Source organism: Lipotes vexillifer, unplaced genomic scaffold (genome assembly GCF_000442215.2).
Source record: "Lipotes vexillifer unplaced genomic scaffold, Lipotes_vexillifer_v1.1 scaffold1815, whole genome shotgun sequence".
Lineage (NCBI taxonomy): Eukaryota > Metazoa > Chordata > Mammalia > Artiodactyla > Lipotidae > Lipotes > Lipotes vexillifer.
Window position 1 is genome coordinate 225,797 of NW_006791807.1, and position 15,595 is coordinate 241,391.

The following is a 15,595-nucleotide window of genomic DNA, read 5'->3' on the forward strand; positions in this document are numbered from 1 at the left end:
GAATTGACAAAGCCAAATCGTGGAGTCATTTTATCTGCAGACAGGAAGACGGAACAACTAAAACCTGGACCCTCTGACTTTTCCTGCCGCTCTGGGAAAATACCCAAGGGTATTTTGCAGCAAGCCACTCACAACCTTCAAACAGCTCACAAAGGTTTACAGAGAAAATTCTCACTTGCTCCCACCTAGACCCCAGGGCAATTTCTGGAACTCATGCATTAATAATAATAAAAATAACAGCTGATTCTTATCCAGCCCTTATTCTGGGCCAGTCCCTCTTCTCAGCGTGAAATTTCATGTGTCAACTGGTTTAATCCTCACAGTAGCCCATAGTGTCCATACTGTTATCACCCTCATTTCACAGGTGAAGAAACCAAGGCCCAGTGAGGTCGAGTAACCGGCCTCGGGCGCACAATTCAGGAGCAGCACAGTCATTAGGTGGACTTTGATTTTCTGTTTTCAGCATTCCCCGGGGGCCTGAGGAGGAACCGGCGTGGACTAAGCTTGCAGAGTGAGGAAGGAGGAAGGAACTGCCAAGAATACAAAGCAGGCACCGCGGGAAGGGATGGGAGAATCTCCCCACACCCACCTCGGTCGCAGGCGCAGGTACCAGCACACCTGGGTACCTCAGGATCCGGCAGGGCCAGAGCTGGGGACCTGTGTCAGTGCCCTGGGGGCTCCGTAGCTGCGGGATGGGGCTCCTGGGGGACGAGCATAGACCTCCTGTCTGGGTGCTCACCTGGAGGTCGGCTTGGAGGTGGCAGCAGCAGCTTATCAAATTTACCTAGGTCCCCCTTCCCCCGCCCAGCCCGGGGAGGCGGGGGGTGGGGGAGGTGGGCGCGTGGGCATGGGCCGCCCAAAACCAGGTGGACCTGTGGAACCCGGGGCCCCAGCTGTCTGGGGAGGCTGTCACCTGGAGAAGGCAGGCTCTTCCGGGGCTGGGATAGCTGTGGGCGGCAGGATGTCTCAGCGCTTACAAATTCATAAAATACCGCTGTCCCACTGGTGCCCCGAGACGCAGATGCTGGGAGTTGGCGCCCCAGGGGGTGAGCCAGGGACCTGTAGGGAACCTCCAGCCCCAGCTCCCGGCCCCCAGATTGACGGTCCCGGCCTGGCTCTGCCCCAGGAGGCAGGCTGGCAGGCAGGTCCTCGATGAGCTGGAGACCGAACTGGAGCCGGAGGGGAAGGGCTGGAGGGTGGGTATACAGATGCAGGGCCAGGGGAGACAGGTGGAGATGGGGAGGAATTGGGGTCACTAAAGGCAGAATGGGATGCTGGGTAGGGGGCAAGGAGGATGGGGCTGCTCCAGGTGGGATGGAATTCTTGGGCGGTCTGGGGATGGAGTGGGGGGATTGGGGTTACCATGATGGAAATGGAAGGTTGGAGGATGGAGTAGAGGGTGATGAGGTCTCTGAGGGCAGGGTGGAATTCTGGGGATGGGGTTGCCAAAGGCAACTTCCTACACTGAGACCCCCCAGCCCCACTCCCAAGCCTCTTGCATTAAGAGTGAGCGGTGGATAAGAGCAAGGGCTCTGGAGCCAGGACTCCTGGGTTCCAATCCCCACTCCATCACACCTGAGCCATGCAACTGATTCACTCTGTTGCTCAGCTTCGTCATCTGTGACATGGGGCTGATGATCACAGTGGCCACCACACAGAGGAATGTCGTCAGGCTCTCATGAGTTAATCTATGTAAAGTGCTTAGCAGCCATCGAGGCTCAGAGGGTATTTGCCTCTCCGTGGAGATGACTGCTTTTGTTTTTTCTCCAGCATCTGGATAACCATCCCTGTGAAGACCTCCCTGCCGTCCTCCCTCCCTCCGTGTGATTTTGCCTGATCCCCCTTCTTTCCCCATCCTCCCCAGCCGCTCCTGCTGTTCTGAAGGGATCTCATACACTTTAGACCCTTCCCCTTCCTCTTTCTGATCCCCACCTTCCCTCTACCATCTGCTCCCCTCGTCCCTGCTGGTCCTGCTGCTGTCTGCTCCTCTTTTTCTCCCTGGGAGTCCAGGGGTCCCCAAAGGCTCCCAGCGCTGCCCCTGAGCAAGTCCACCTGTCCTACCCAGGTAAGTGTCTGCGACCTCTCCCTGGGCATTTCCCAGTGAGGCTCAGGAATCCCACACTGATTGCTACAGGAGTCTAGGCTGATGGTTCTTTCTGAGCCTCATTTGTCCACCTCTGTTAAATGGAGATTATAAGCAGCGGCGCATCTGGCTGTGTGGGAAATGACTCTGGAGCCCAGCCTATAGTAAGCGCTCTCCTAAGGGGGCTGCTGTCGTCCTCGCTCATTGTGTCCCCACAAAGCTCCCTCCTGGTCCTTGATCTTAGGGCGGAGGTGCAAGGAGGTAGTAGGACCTTGGACTCTGGACCCTCTGCACCCAGACTTCCTGGGTTTTAACCCCAGCTTTGCTGCTTACCTGCCGTGTGAACTTGGGCAAGTGACTTAACCTCTCTGGCCTCAGTCTCCTCATCTGGACAATGGGGTAATATTAGTGTGACCTCACAGTGACGAGTAACTGAAATATCACCTGTGAAGCAGCAAAAGGGAACTTGGCGTGTGGCAATGGTTCTCACACGTCTTTGTCTCAGGACGTTTTGGCACAGCTAAAAAAATTATAAGAACCTTAGAGAGCTTCAGTTTATGCGAGTTATGTCCATAATAGTTGCCATAACAGAAACTAAAATGGAGGCATTTAAAAATATTGATTCAATCATTAAAAATGAGCAATAATAAACCCATTCATTAGTAAGGTAGATGACATTTTTCATGAAAAATAACTACACTTTAAAAAAGAAAAGGAATATAGTGAGGAGAGGCATTGATTTATATCTTTTTAAGTCTCCTTAATTACTCCTCCTATCTGTGACAGTTCCTCAGTCTTTCCTTATTTTTTTGTGTCCTTGACACTTTTAAGGTAGTTTCTTAAGGGTTAGTTGCAATGAGAATCTGAAACCACATGAATGAACTGGCTTTGGCATTTGCTGGCTAAGTGACCTTGGACAAGGCATTTTGCCTGGAGGCCTCTGTAAAATGGAACAAAAATAAAACCCATCTCACTGTGAAAACCCAGTGAGATCACAACTGTCCTTTGTTTGGCCTACACAATAATGATAATAATAACAAATATACTCTTACAAGTGATTCAGATGGAAGACTCATTTAACTTCTTATTGGACCTTAAGCTGTAAGTACTATTGTTCCTCCCATTTTACAAAAGAGTAAACTGAGGCTCAAAGACATGAGGAGTCTGACCTCAGGTCACATAGTCTGGAATTTGAACCCAGGCAGGCTGGCTCAAAAGCCTGTCATATTTGTTTTTAAAACTGTAAATTTTGTACTAATTTTAGATTTAACAGAAATTTTGCAAAAAAATATTACAGAGTTCTTATATCCCCCTCACCCAGTTTCTCCTAATGTTAACATCTTGACATTTTGGAGTACTGAGCTGTTGTCTTTCTGATTTTGTTTGGTTTTTATAGGACAGTCCTCACTTGGGGGTTATCTGCTATTTTCTCATGATTGGAATTAAGCGTATTGAATTACGTATTTTTCTGGCAGGACTGTCCTAGTGGGATGTAGAGCCCTTCTCAGTGCATGGTATCAGAGTGTTCATGACACTGACATGTCTTATTGCTGTCACTGGTAATGTGAACCTTCATTGCTTGGTTAAAGTGGTGCCTGCTGGGTTTCTCCACTGTAAAGCTTTTATTCTTTCCTTTGTATAAATATCTTTGTAATAAATATCTAGGGGAAGATTCCTTAAGGCTGGAAATCAGGTTTCTCCTGAAATTTTTGTGCACTAATTTTACCATTCATTGGTGGATCTTGTCTGCAACAATTATTAGCATGGGGTGTGCCTAATTGTGATTTTGTAACTTTCTAATTCCCTCTCTCTGTCTAATTGAAATTTTACTGTAAGGAAGGGCTATCCACCCCCCCCCATTTATTTGTTTGTTTGTTTTGATTATTTATTTATTTGGTATGGACGCTCAGATATTTATTTTATCCCATGAATTAAACTCAGTACTATTGCTATTTATTTTGTGGCTCAAATTGTCTCTGACTTGGTCTTTAGGAATTCCTGCAGCTTGGCTTCTGTGTTCTCTCCACAACCCCACTCCCATCGTGTCTTGAGCACTGCCTCACCTTCTGGCACCGCCAATTATTCCAGACTCATCTTGTATATTTCCTACCCGATCTCTGGAATAATTACTTCTCCAAGGAGCCCTGGTTCCTTTGATGGGAGAATGGGTATTTAGAAACTAAGATCTGAGCACTAGGTGTGCTCACTGCTACTGAGGCGTCGCTGCTCCTAGGCCCCCTCACAAACAGAGCTTGACAGTATATGTGGGTATATTGATATGCATATGTACACACCTGTATTTCTGTATATATATATATATAAAATACCATGAGATCATACTGATACATCTGATTTCACCATCAAGGGTTTATTTTAGCCTTCTTTCCTTATTTGTAACTTCTTTCTCCACCATTGAGAAACCAAGCTCCCCCTATCTACAATAGACTTATTTATTCGTTCAGTGCTAGAATAAGCATAAAGTGGTTTCAGAATTGTTTGCCTGTATCCCTGTGAGGAACAATTACTAGATGATGGCATTTATGTGCAGCCCTTTTTCTCTATAGTCTTACTGTCCAGTCAAAACACTAATGCTCGGGCTTCCCTGGTGGCGCAGTGGTTGAGAGTCCGCCTGCCAATGCAGGGGACGTGGGTTCGTGCCCCGGTCCGGGAAGATCCCACATGCCGCGGAGCGACTGGGCCCGTGAGCCATGGCCGCTGGCCCTGCACATCTGGAGCCTGTGCTCCCGTGGCCACAACAGTGAGAGGCCCGTGTACAGAAAAAAAAAAAAAAACACTAATGCTCACTGTGACTTTTCTTCCCCAACACTTCAGTGTGGTTGTTTTTTAATATCGTTACAGCCATTTGTTACTGTTTATGTTCCATATTGGCTTTCCCCACAACCTGGGTGGCTTTAATTGTTAGTTAATTTTGGGGTGTGTGTGGAGGAACTATGAAACAGGACTATAGCTCTAGGACTCAGGATTATAAGAAAAATACAGACTCAGAGAAGTGTCCTCCCTCTGCATCCCGACTACCTACTCCATTCCCATTCCCCCTTTTTTCTACCCATCCCCCATCCATCCCATGTAATCCATCTCTTAAGTTTCTGGTGTATTCTTCCTGTATTTCTTATGTACAAATAAATAAGCAGGTACTTGTGTATTTTCTTATATCCTCTTACGTGAGGAGTAGCTGACTATAGATACCCTTGTGTACTTTGCTTCTTTTAACATTATGTCTTGGGCGTCATTCAGCAGTTCCTAGAACTTGTCCTCTTTCTTTTTGACAGCTGTGAAGTGCTCCATGGTAATGAATGTTACATAGTTTATTCAGTCATTCTCTTATGTATGGGCATTTCCGTGGTTTCCGATACTTTGCAATTACAAACAGTGCTGCAATGAATACCCTGTGCACGTGCGTTCTTGTATGCATGTTGCAGGAGGAAGACCTCAGGCTCTTTTTTTAAAAATAAATTTATTTATTTATTTTTGGCTGCATTGGGTCTTCATTGCTGCACGCGAGCTTTCTCTAGTTTTGGCGAATGGTGGCTAATCTTGGTTGCGGTGCGCGGGCTTCTCATTGCGGTGGCTTCTCTTGCTGTGGAGCACAGGCTCTAGGTGCGCAGGCTTCAGCAGTTGGGGCACATGCACTCAGTAGTTGTGGCGCACGGGCTTAGTTGCTCCACAGCCTGTGACATCTTCCGGGACCAGGGATCGAACCCGTGTCCCCTGCATTGGCAGGCGGATTCTTAACCACTGCGCCACCAGCGAAGCCCTCTCATGCTCTTAACGTCATCCTATACCACATGGTATTTTTAAAACCTTGATTTGGTTGCTGACGGTTAAGAATTAGGAGCTATCACTTAAAAGTTTGTATATCTACTCTTACATGTTTGGCGGCTATAAAAACTGCCGTACAGGGCTTCCCTGGTGGTGCAGTGGTTGAGAGTCCGCCTGCCGATGCAGGGGACATGGGTTCGTGCCCCGGTCCGGGAAGATCCCACATGCCGCGGAGCGGCTGGGCCCGTGAGCCATGGCCGCTGAGCCTGCGCGTCTGGAGCCTGTGCTCCGCGGCGGGAGAGGCCGCAGCGGTGAGAGGCCCGCGTACTGCAAAAAAAAAAAAAAAACACCGTATAAAGATTTGCTCTAGAAGTTGACAGATTGAGTGGTACCGGGCCTGCTTCATTCACAGCAGCCATCCCCAGAGCTGAACGATGGCTCCTCTCTGAGACAGGGCAGTCTCTACGCTTTGCAACATACTCCCCGTCTCCCTGCTGCCTTACTCCTTACAGCTGGCCCTTGTCCCCATGTATATTACCTAGCTGGACTCTAGACATCTGAGTTTACAACCCCTAAACTATGTCATGTGTAAAATACGTGGAACAGGCCTGTACCCAGTAACGATATTAATAATAATATTCATTCACTCATGTAACCCTGACTGTACTAGGCACTGTTTCAAGTACTTTACTTTTATTTTTTTATTTTTTTACATCTTTATTGGAGTATAATTGCTTTACAATGGTGTGTTAGTTTCTGCTTTATAACAAAGTGAATCAGTTATACATATTACTTTACTTTTATTTATTCATCTAAGCCTCACAGAACCCTATAAGGAAGATACTATTATTATTCCATTTTATTGAGAAGGAAACTGAGGCTCAGAGAGGTGAAGTGACTTGCCCAAGGAAAGCACAGCTTGGAAATGGTGGAGCGGGGATTGAACTTGGAAAGCTCCAGAACCTGTGATCTTAACTACTAAATGTTCAAGAGCCCCTCAGTCTCTCGTTATTGCCCCTCACTCTCCGCACATCCCTCCCCACCCCTGCCCAGGCCTCACTGCCCAACCCCCATTTCCTTTCTCTCCAGGTGAGACAGGCTGCATGACTGTAACTTGGACCACATGGGTCCCAACCCCCTCGGAAGTGCAGTTGTTTGGGCTGCAGCTATGGGGGCCCCTGCCCCTCCGGGCTCAGGGCACCTTCAGCCCCTTTGTGGATGGGGGAATTCTCTGGCGGAAGCTCTACATACACCGACCGAGTCACACTGCAGGGGCTGCTGCCCAGGGTCCAGTATGGTGAGAGGGGCCCTGGGCCCAGGTGTTGAGGGGGGAATAGGAAGAGGAGTGGGATGTGGGCTAGAAGCTGCTATTGGCAGGTGGCTCAGGTGGGCTGGTACCCCTTCTGCTTACCTGCAAGCCTATTGTATAAGATCCTGGGATGAAAATGGAAGGCTGGGGACCTGCGGTGAGGTGGACAGAAGGGGCATAGGGCAGACCCATTCAATCCCCGCACCAGTTGAAGACGGAGGGGGGTGAAGGAGACATCCTGGGGCGCCCCCCACCCCACTCCCCAGCCGACTGTGGCCTTTTCCTTTCCCCTCAGTTTACCGCTGCGGCAGTACTCAGGGCTGGAGCCGTCGGTTCCTCTTCAGGGCCCTGAAGAATGGGCCCCACTGGAGCCCCTGTCTGGCTGTGTTTGGGGACATCGGGACTGACAATCCTAGGGCCCTACCCCGACTGTGCAGCGACACCCAGCAGGGCAGGTACAACGCTGTTCTTCATGTGGGTGAGGCATCGGCCAGGGTGCGCCTGGAGGTTTGGGGTCGGGGAGGGGGAGCTTGGGTGGGAGGCAATGCCAGGACCGCAGAGGGGACCTGGGCCGGGGCTAGCGTGGCTCTGCAGGATGGGGGATGAGACTGGCCACAGAGACGGTGCTGTGGTCAACCAGGCTGCCCAGGTTAAAATCAGTCTTGACGCTTCGAGCTATGTGCGTTGGTTTTCTCCTCTGTATTATTGTTATAAGGGCTAAGACTAGGTTAGAATTCATAGGGCTCTTGTGATGACTAAATAAGTCGATATTGCCTGTCCTGTTGTAAGTGCTACGTAAGTGTTTGTTGTCATGATCATTTCTGTTGTGATTTGAGAGGACGGGAACCAGATGGAAGATGGAGATTGGGACCCATATAGTTCAAAGCCATAGTAGACTCTGGAATCAGGCTCCCAGGGTTCGATTCTTGGATCCTCACTAACCAGCTCTGTGAGCTTAAACGAGCACTTAACTCCTCTGGGCCTCAGTTTCCCCATCTGAAACAGGGATGATAATAACATCCACCTCAGAGGGTGTTTTGAAGATTCAGGTGATCAAGCATGTAAAGCATCTGAAAATGTGCCTGGTACAAAACCAGTACCTGACTAGACTATGTCAGTCTTTTTTTTTTTTTTAATTCACCCTTATATATTTTTTTATTTGTTTATTTTGGCCCCTCCGAGGGGCATGCGGGATCTTAGTTCCCTGACCAGGTATCGAACTTGTGCCCCCTGCAGTGGAAGCGCCGATTCTTAAACCACTGGACCACCAGGGAAGTTCCCAGACTATGTCAGTCTTGACGTTGTTATTACTCTGAGAAGGGGTGAGATGGCGGCTGGTGTGCTCAGAGCACAGGAGACTGGCAAGGTCCTGCAGGGGCCCTCAGGGACCAGAGGCTCAGGAAATGGTTCCAAGCGCACACGCGGGTGGGTGTGAGGTAGGAATCGGAGAACCAGGACGCCTCACGGTGGGGGCGACCAGGACTTGCACAACCCGCACGTGACCAACCAGGTCTCTCACATCTGGAGAAAGCAGAGCCAGGTCTGGGTCCTCATTCTCTCCTCCACCCCCCAGGAGACTTTACCTACAACATGGATCAGGACAACGCTCACGTCAGGGACAGGTTCACGAATCTCATTGAACCTGTGGCCGCCAGCCTGCCATACGTGACGTGTCCTGGGAATCACGAAGACCACTAGTGAGGCCTGAGGGCTTCGGGGTGGGCAAGGGCCTGGCCAAAGAAAACAGTCCTTCCTAGTGTCTCACCTTAGTCTCTCGTACTGCAGCAGCTCATTTGTGGAAGTGAGAGGAAAGGAGATGAGGGCTGGGCTGGGAGCCAGGCCTGGCCTGACAGTGGGAGGTGGGGGTGGGCGGGGGCACCCAGACCCTCCCCCCACCGTTTTACTTCCTTTTATCCAGCAACTTCTCCAACTACAAAGCTCGCTTCATCATGCCAGGGGACAGTGAAGGTCTGTGGTACAGGTAACCTGGGGGAAGCTGGGGGACTGACCTCCCTCCCCTGAAGGATGGGAGATGCAGGAGAGACCCCATATTTGACCCCTGCCCTTTGACCCTTTCAGCTGCGATCTGGGCCCGGTACACATCATTTCCTTCTCCACCGAGGTATATTTCTTTCTCCATTACGGCGCCACCTGGTAGAGAGACAGTTTCGCTGGCTGGAGAGCGACCTCCAGGTAACCTGTGGATGTCCCCCTTGGACCTGCCTCGCCTTCCCCTCCTGCAACCCCTGCCCCTCACTCTGCGCCCTTCTCTGCAGAAACCCAATAAGAACCCAGCAGCCCCGCCGTGGATCATTACCATGGGTCACCGGCCCATGTACTGTTCCAGTGCTGATTTGGATGACTGCACCTGGCATGAAAGCAAGATGAGTACCCCCTCCCTGGGGAAAAGGTGCTGAAATCCAGGTGGGGGGGTTGGCCCGAGTCACCCCTCACCTCCTTGCTCATCCGGCCCAGGTTCGCAGAGGCCTCCTCAGCAAGTTCTATGAGTTGGAGGATCTTTTCTATAAATACGGTGAGTGACCCCAGGGGACTCCCCAGCCCCAGGCCCCACCGCCCATCTCTCCTGGATTCAGGGACCTGACCCCCATCTTGCTTTGTATCAGGGGTGGACCTGCAGCGGTGGGCTCACGAACGCTCCTTTGAACGCCTGTGGCCAATTTACAACTACCATGTGAACCTGGGGTGGGCTGAGACCCATGTGGCTGGTGTCAGTGGACCGCCCCCTCAAGGTCAGAACCGTGGGGCCTGGCTGGGTATGACAGGCCCCTCCCCTTTGTCCCTTCTCCAGGTATTTAATGGCAGCCAAGAGATGCCCTACACCCACCCTCGAGTCCCTGTCCACATCATCACCGGATCTGCTGTGAGCAGGGTGGGGGGAGGGGGTGTGCTCCTTTGGCCTCTGATCTATTGAGGGCTGCACTTGTACCAGCCTGGGTGCCTCATCCTTTATACAGCTGCTATCTCTTAGGTGGTTAGATGCACCTAGTATCAATAGCATGCCCATTGCACAGATGTGGAAACAGGCTCAGACAGTAAAATACTCCTTCAGAATCACAGGATCAATAAGCGGCAGGGGCAGGGGGTGCTTGCCCAGGTCTACTGGATGGATCCAGGGCAGAGGGCTTATTATTATCATTGTAACTGGACTCCAGACTTTATTCACATTGCGCCAGCTTTCCCACCAATGCCCTTTTTCTGTTTCAGGATCCCACACTGTATTTAGTTATTGTGTCTCCTTAGTATCCTCCAAACTATGATGGTTCCTCCCTCTTCCCTTGTCTTTCATTCAGGCCAGTTGTTTTTTCAGAATGCCCCTGGATCTGGGTTTGTCTGATATTTTCTCCTGCCATGATTCGGGTTATGCATTTGGGGCCACACAGTCACAAATGATGGTCTATCCTTCTCAGCGGGCCATACCGGGGGGTCCCTGTCCTCACTGTGTCTCATTCCTGGAGGGATTTCTCTGGATCACCTGTTTAAGGAAGTGTCTGCTGGGTTCTTGCTCTGTAAAGTTGTTGTATTTCCCTTTTTAGTTGATAAACATCTTGGGGGAGATGCTTTTAGACCCTGCAAATGTCCTGTTTCTACTCCAACTTTCACCTGCTAATTTTTGAACCCATCAGTGGGTCTTGTCTGTTACAGTGATCACTGGGATGTTCTACTGGGGATCTTCTATTTCCCTCATTCCTCCTCGATTTATTAGTTAGCATCCTCCTATGAGGAAGAGTTGTCCCTTCTGCCCCATTTATTTGGTTAGTTAGTTATGGATTTATACTAGGATGGACTCATGGGTAATTATCTTCTCCCATGGGCTCTAATCCAATACTCCTGCTGTTTGTGCTGCTGCCTAGATTGCTCTAACTTTGGCCACTGGGAACTCTTCAGATCAGGCCCTGTGTCCTTTCGATGTGTCCCTGTCGTTTTGTGGGGTCTCTCTTACTTTTTGGCACTACAGCGTGCTCCAGGATCATCTTCTGTCCCCCTACCCCCACCCGCCGAGCCTTGGAATCAGTCACTTTCACAAGAAGCAAGGGCTTATTTTTTAAGCTGTTTCTTACAAATTAGTGAGATCAAAGTAAGAACCTCTCATGATAAAAATTCAAACAGAACAGAGGGCAGGAGGTAGAACTCTCCACACACTTCTTAGTCCCACTCTCAGTGGTTACATCTCGGGTGGCATTTGAGAATATTTTCCACGTATGCAAATGAGTCATTGTCTCAATAGAGATGTGTTACGGCATCACCCACTTTTTAAAAACAGCTTGGATCATGCTTCATACCCTAGCAGTTCTCAGCCTTGGTGCACGTTAGAATTACCTGGGGAGGTTTTAAAACTCCAATGCCTGGGCCTAACCCTAGAACAAACACCAGAATCTCCAAGGGCTCGGCCCTGGCATTGCCACCCCTGTGCGGCCACCACCTGCAGCAGGAAATAGAATGTTATCAGTACAGGTGGCTCCTCATAGGTGTAGGTGATCACTATTCTGACCTTAATCAGCGCAGATTAGCTTTTTTCTTTCATTTTAAATTTTGAAATTATTTTAGTCTTACAGAAAAGTAGCAGAAATAATACAAAGATGTTCCATATCCCCTTTACCAAGATTTCCCAAACGTGAACATTTAACCACGCTTGTTTCAATCTCTGTTTTTGTCTCTCTGTCGTCTAAGTGTGTCTGTGTGTATACATTTTACTATTATTTTCAGATCCGATGAAGAGCACGTTGCAGAAATGATGCCCCTTTATCTTTCCATCTGTATGTCCTAAGAAAACGAGGACATTCTCTTACATCAGTACAGTATAATAATCAGATTCAAGTAGTTAACATTGATAATATACCATTATCTAATCTCATTCAAATTTAGCCAATTGTCCTATTCATGTCCTTTAAATTAAAGAATTTTTTTTTCTGGTCCATAATCTAGTCTAAGATCATACATTCTACTTCCGTGTCTTATCTCTCTCCCCTCCTTTTTTTTTTTTTTTTTTTTTTGCCATACGCTGGCCTCTCACCACTGCGGCCTCTCCCGCTGCGGAGCACAGGCTCCTGACACGCAGGCCCAGCGGCCATGGCTCACGGGCCCAGCAGCTCCGCGGCACGCGGGACCCTCCCGGACCGGGGCACGAACCCGCATCCCCTGCATCGGCAGGCAGACTCTCAACCACTGCGCCACCAGGGAAGCCCCCTCTCCCTTCCTTTAATCAGAAACATTTCCCCACTCTTTCTTCATTCTTCATGACTTTGAAAACTTTGAAGAGCATAGCAAAGTTGTTTTGTAGACTACCCCTCAGTTCAGATTTGATGTTTGCTGGTGATTAAAGTTACACATTTCTGGTAAGAATAGACAAAAGCAATATTGTGTTCTTTTCAGTGCACCCTGTGAGGAGGTGCGTGGTATCTCTTTAGCCCCTTTAAGTCTCAGTTTACACATCTTCTCCACCATAGTCACGATTTTCCCCTTTAAAATTAACAAGTGTCTCCTGGAGATACTTTGAAACTACACAAATATCCTGATATTCCTCAAATTTTTGCCGCTACTTTGACCATCCATTGATGGTTCTGGCTTCAATCAGTTATTATCATGATGGCTGCAAAATGGTGATTTTTTTTTTGTTTTTGAGGGTGATGCTCCCTCATCCTTTCTGCTCACATTACCTGGCTTTCTACTGCAAGGATAAGCACTTCCTCTCTCCCAGGCAATGATGATTTTAATAGCTTTCTTGGAGGGTCTACTGTGCAGTGAGGGTTGAGAGCCACCAATTTATTCTATTCTGTGAATTGCATTTTCCCCTTAACCATACGTCTTGACCATTTTTCTATACCGCCCCACTTTGTGATGGCTACCCTATAATTTATTTAGCTGACCCCCACTGATGGCCATTTGGCTGGCTTCCAGCTCAGGGCTTTTCGAGAAAATGCTGAAGTGGACAGTCTTGTACAGCCATGCACTGTTCTAGAAGTCAGAGAACCAGGAAGCCTGGTTGGGTCAAAACACTCAGCTGTGAGCATTATCAAGGTCAAGTCTTAACTGGCTTTGTCTTCCTTGGGGGCGGCAGGGTCCCGGCCTGGCAGGTCTTTTCTGCTCCCCAGTGGGTACTCCACCTGTGCCAGCCCTGGGTCTAAATGATTCTCTCCAGCAGGGTTGTGAGGAGCGGCTGACCCCCTTAACCCTCTTCCAGCGGCCCTGGAGCGCCATGCGCATCAAAGAGTATGGGTACACACGGCTACACAACCTCAATGGGACCCATGTCCACATCCAGCAGGTGTCTGATGACCAGGTCAGTGAGCAGTGGTCCAATCACCTGCCTGAATAACCAGGCCTAGCATGCTCTGGAGCCAAGTGGTTTCAAAAGTGGACGTGAGAGCTGGAAATCCTGGGTTCAAATCCTGCCTCTGCTATTTACCAGCTGGATGACCTCAAGCAACTTTGAGCCATAGTTTTCCCATCTGAAAAATGGAGATATTAATAGTTTCTACCTCACAGGGTTGAATGGGGGTTGAATGACTTATTATATATAAAGTGCTTAGAACAGTTTCTAAAACACGGTCGATTCTATAGGTATTTATCAACATGAAGCAGGGGAAGAAAAAGCTAGGTTGTGAGAGACAGGTAGAGGGAAAGCAATATGATGTGTGCGTGGTAGGGATGGCTTAAGTTTAGACGGACCCAAATAATCATGGCTCACCTTTCTTTATTTCTGCCATTGTAGTTTTATAAAGGTGCTAATAACTGATTGATTGAACACCTGTTGTGTTCCAGACTCTGAACTGGATGCCTTATATTTAGTCCCTTTAATCACCACAACAATACCATGTGACAAATTTTCTTTCCATTTTACAGCTCAGAAAGGGGAGGTAATTTTCCCAGAGTCACACAGCCAGAAGGTGCAGAACTAAGATCTGACCCCAAAGACCACATTCTTTTTATGATAAATAACTACTATTTACTGTGTAGCCCATACACCACAGGCAGGCTCTTGTGTATGTTATCTATTCAGTTCTCCCCATTTTATGGAATATGGAAGTGAGGCTCAGAGTGGGGCATGTGCTGAAGGCCACATAGGGAGTGGCTTTGCTGGGATATAAAGTGAGTTTTGTCTGACTCCAGGGTTTGTGCTCTAATAATAATAGCCTACATTTTACCCAGTCCTTGCCTTGTGCCAGGTTCCCTTTTCAGCCTTTTCCAAATATCTCACTTAATTCTCATCATAGCTATGATGTAGGTACTATTACTATCATCCTCACTTTCCAGTTGAGGAAAACTGACACCGAGAGAGGTCTAATAGCTCACCCAAGGTCACACAGCCTATCAGAGGCAGAGCTGGGATTTGAACTCAGGCCACTTGGCCCCAGAATCTGGGCTTTCAGCCTTCATTACCTCCTTTTTTTTTTTTTTTTTTTTGTCCCTTCCATGATGGGAAGATTGTGGACGATGTCTGGGTGATGAGACCTCTGCTTGGCCGGATGATGTACCTCTGGGGATGGAGACAGCTCTCATCAGGAACCCTGGGCCTTGCTACCTAGGCTGGGGTACCCAGGCCCGGGAGGGTGTCAGGGAGGTCCTCAACTCCTCTACCTTCCTAGGTCCCATGTGGGGTGGATGCAGCCTTGAGAGAGCTGGAGCAGCTCTCCCCTCCCCGAGAGGTGGGGGTCCCAACCTGCTGTGTTGGGAGAGCAGCTGTACGGGCAAAGTGAAGCAAGACAGGTCTTGGGTGGCACAACCCTGCCCTCCTGCATAGCACTGACTGGGCAGAGCGTCCACAGGGCCTCAGGAGTAAAGAGCCTTATGGCTGTGCCTCTGTAGACTCTGAACTTCTGCTGGGGATGCCCCACTGGGCGGACTCCTCTCCTAACCACGGAGCAAGGGCCATCACCAGCCCCAAGTCAGCAGGGTGGGCATGGCTGTCATGACACCGTTGTCCAGCAGGTGGCGTTGGTGACTTTCTCCTCCAGGCCGGCCCTTAGTGCCAATCAGAGGCCTGTCTCCAATGGCCCAAGGAGCGGTAACCAGTGTCCTTCATGCCTCAGTTTCCCAGCCTGGCACTGACTTATCCTGGAAGGTGGGAAGTGTTAACACTCCTAACTTCCAACTGGGGCAGCTGACAAGCTTAGGAGCTCACAGAGCTGCCATTTTCCTCCCTTTTTAAAATTTTCCCCCTCCCCGTTTCCCTTCTTCCTTTCCTGTATTCAATCGGTATTTACTGAGCACCTGTCATGTGCCAGGACCTGTTCTCCATGCTGTGAACAACACAGAGATGTCTGCCCTCATGGAGCCAACATTCTATCCGGGGTGTCGGACAGCAAACACAATAAATAAGTAAAACATATAATGGTAAATAGTGATAAATGCACAGAAAAAGCAGGAAGACGGATACAGAGTAGTGGGGGGCAGTGGCAGTTTTC

The 15,595-nt window shown here is 49.1% G+C and overlaps 1 protein-coding gene across 1 annotated transcript; it reads left to right on the forward strand.

The window, feature by feature from the left end:
* Positions 1-692: 692 nt before the first annotated feature.
* Positions 693-14,716, forward strand: ACP7 (acid phosphatase 7, tartrate resistant (putative)). Its single transcript, XM_007464694.1, is given in 16 exon segments — positions 693-745; positions 1,127-1,196; positions 1,903-2,065; positions 6,953-7,116; positions 7,118-7,160; positions 7,468-7,650; positions 8,746-8,869; positions 9,091-9,153; positions 9,252-9,316; positions 9,319-9,365; positions 9,449-9,554; positions 9,646-9,705; positions 9,797-9,864; positions 9,982-10,053; positions 13,333-13,470; positions 14,606-14,716. Coding segments are annotated over 16 exon segments (1,530 nt in total).
* Positions 14,717-15,595: the final 879 nt, after the last annotated feature.